This window comes from Pinus tabuliformis, chromosome 4_1 (genome assembly GCF_031772625.1).
Source record: "Pinus tabuliformis cultivar Carrire ecotype Pingquan chromosome 4_1, CPIR1, whole genome shotgun sequence".
In the NCBI taxonomy this organism is placed as follows: domain Eukaryota; kingdom Viridiplantae; phylum Streptophyta; class Pinopsida; order Pinales; family Pinaceae; genus Pinus; species Pinus tabuliformis.
Window position 1 is genome coordinate 373,354,700 of NC_142303.1, and position 2,244 is coordinate 373,356,943.

The 2,244-nt window shown below is 42.5% G+C and overlaps 1 protein-coding gene across 1 annotated transcript; it reads right to left on the minus strand.

The window, feature by feature from the left end:
* Positions 1-296: 296 nt before the first annotated feature.
* Positions 297-866, minus strand: LOC149175862 (uncharacterized). The gene has a single exon (XM_089421266.1). It carries the CDS (start codon positions 864-866, stop codon positions 297-299), a length of 570 nt encoding a protein of 189 aa, XP_089277392.1.
* Between the last annotated feature and the right edge of the window lie 1,378 nt (positions 867-2,244).

Below are 2,244 nucleotides of genomic sequence, written 5' to 3' on the forward strand. Positions count from 1 at the left end.
GCTTTTGTGTTCTTTAGTTTCTTCTGAAGGTTGAACATTTTGGAACCCCCTCCAATCACTGGTTCAGACCACCATTTCTCTGCCAGAGTGAGGAAGTTGGGGTGATCCAACCAAAATTTTTCGAATCTGAAAGGTTTATTCTTGGGGGTACCATGGATAGCTGCTATTAAAGATATTGGCCAGTGGTCAGATCCTCCACTTGGAAGGATATCTGACTCAACTAGAATACCATTCATAATGATGCTCTCTGAGATGATAAATCTGTCCAGACGAGAGGCAATCAGCCTATCTCCCCCTCATCTATTATTCCATGTATAAGTGCCACTTTTAGGTGGGATATCCACCAGTTTGGCACTCTCAATGAAATTTGTAAATAATTCAGCATCCCTGCTGAGTTTTCTTATTCCCCCTTTCTTCTCCAGAAGAGTGGTTATCATGTTAAATTCACCCCCCATGATGCACTTGGAGTCAGGATGTCTAGAAATTAAACTTGACAGAGACTTTAAAAAAGTTATTTTATCCTCTATCTTCTGGGGTCCATAAACATTTATACATAAGAAGGATTCAGAGTTACCTGTGGGCTGGGCCTCCACGGCTATAAAAGCTCTGGTTGCTTCTGCTGATATTATTTGAAGCGCTCTTGAGTCCCACAACGTGACTAGACCTCCTTCTCGCCCCTGACTTTCTACTTCCATGTAGTTAAGGTGGTTTCCAAGCTGCTTTTTGATGTTAGCCATGCTTGTATTACTGCTTTTAGTTTCTTGAATGAAAAAGATTTCCGGTTTTTCTTTCTGAAATTTTCTTTTCAGAATTCTCTGCTTTGCTTGGCTGTTTAGCCCTCTTGCATTCCATGATATGATTTTCATGATTAACTAGAAGATTTATTGGTAGAAAGAGAAGGCATCTAGAGCCTTCATCTTCCCTAAGTTTATCATTAATATTCTGAGCTCCTGCAGAGCTTCACCACTTGTTCTCCTTCCTCTCTTATTTTTTTGCTTAGATCTTGTTGAGTTGTGGAGAAGCCTCTTTGGTGGGTTCCCAGCTCCTCTTGCTATACCTAGCTTTCTGCTTTGTCTTTCTAACTCTGCTTTTTGTCTCACAATGAATAGCTCATTGACCTTTCTGATTTCTTCTTCCGGCACATTTTCTATGCCTCGAGCTTTCCATTTTTCTGCCATAACTGGTAGGTTCATTCCTTCCTTTGCTAGAACTTCCTCCAGTTCTAAATCATCGCTTCCTCCATCGCTGGTGAGCATATCTGCATCCTCCTCAGGTTCTTCTGTTTGCTCCTTCATTTGGACTTCGGTGCTTATCATGTTCTCTTCTGTTTCTTTTGTAGTTTTCCCTGTACTATCGATTGGCCCACCATTGGAGGTGAGAGCTTTATTCGGATCCTCTGAGTCTGTGTCTAACTCTAAGACTTCAAAGGTATTCCTGTGGTATCCTCGTTCTGTTTCTATTCTGTTTGCTCTTCTTCGGTTGGCTCTTTGTCTTATCTTGGGTTTTACAAAGTTATCTCTGCCTCTGTCTGCTTGCTCTGTTTTAATGACTTCTTCTTGTTTGTTCAGAGGACATTCCCTCATTAGATGTCCATGCTCATGACATTTTCGGCAGCGAAAAGGAATTTGTTCATAATCTATTGCTTGGAAGTAATCCTCATCCCTGTACTCTAGCCATAGACCCTCATGTAGAGCACCAGAGACATCCATTTCCACGCATATTCTTGCACATGAGGTGTATTTTCTTTGTATGGTCGCTTCTGAGGCCTTGACAAAAGTACCCAGCCGATCCCCAATTTGTTTCAGTGCTGAGATACCCCAGTAGTCAATGGGCAGAGAAAACAGCCTTATCCATACTGGTACCTGAGTGAAAGTTTCCCTTTCTGGAACAAAATTTGGTTTCCATGGCCGCATGTAGAGACCCGCTGAAGCTAAGAAATACGGGCCTCCATCAAAAATTATGTCCTTGTCCTCTAGGTTGGTAAAAACTACAGTAAAGAAGCCTTTTGCTCCTAAGTGTAGTTTCACATCGCCCTTGGGTTTCCAGTGTTGTCGTATCCATTGGCATAGAGCTCTTTCAGATGGCCATAAACCCATAAACTTGCAAATGACTACATGCTCTGCCATGTGTTCTCGGTAAGCTTGGATCTCCGGATCTACTATGACAACTCTTAGGGTCTCTGCTTTCTTAGGTTTGCAGGTTCCGCTCGCTGTTGGGTGGTTGCTGGGGTTCGAGCTGGTTTCA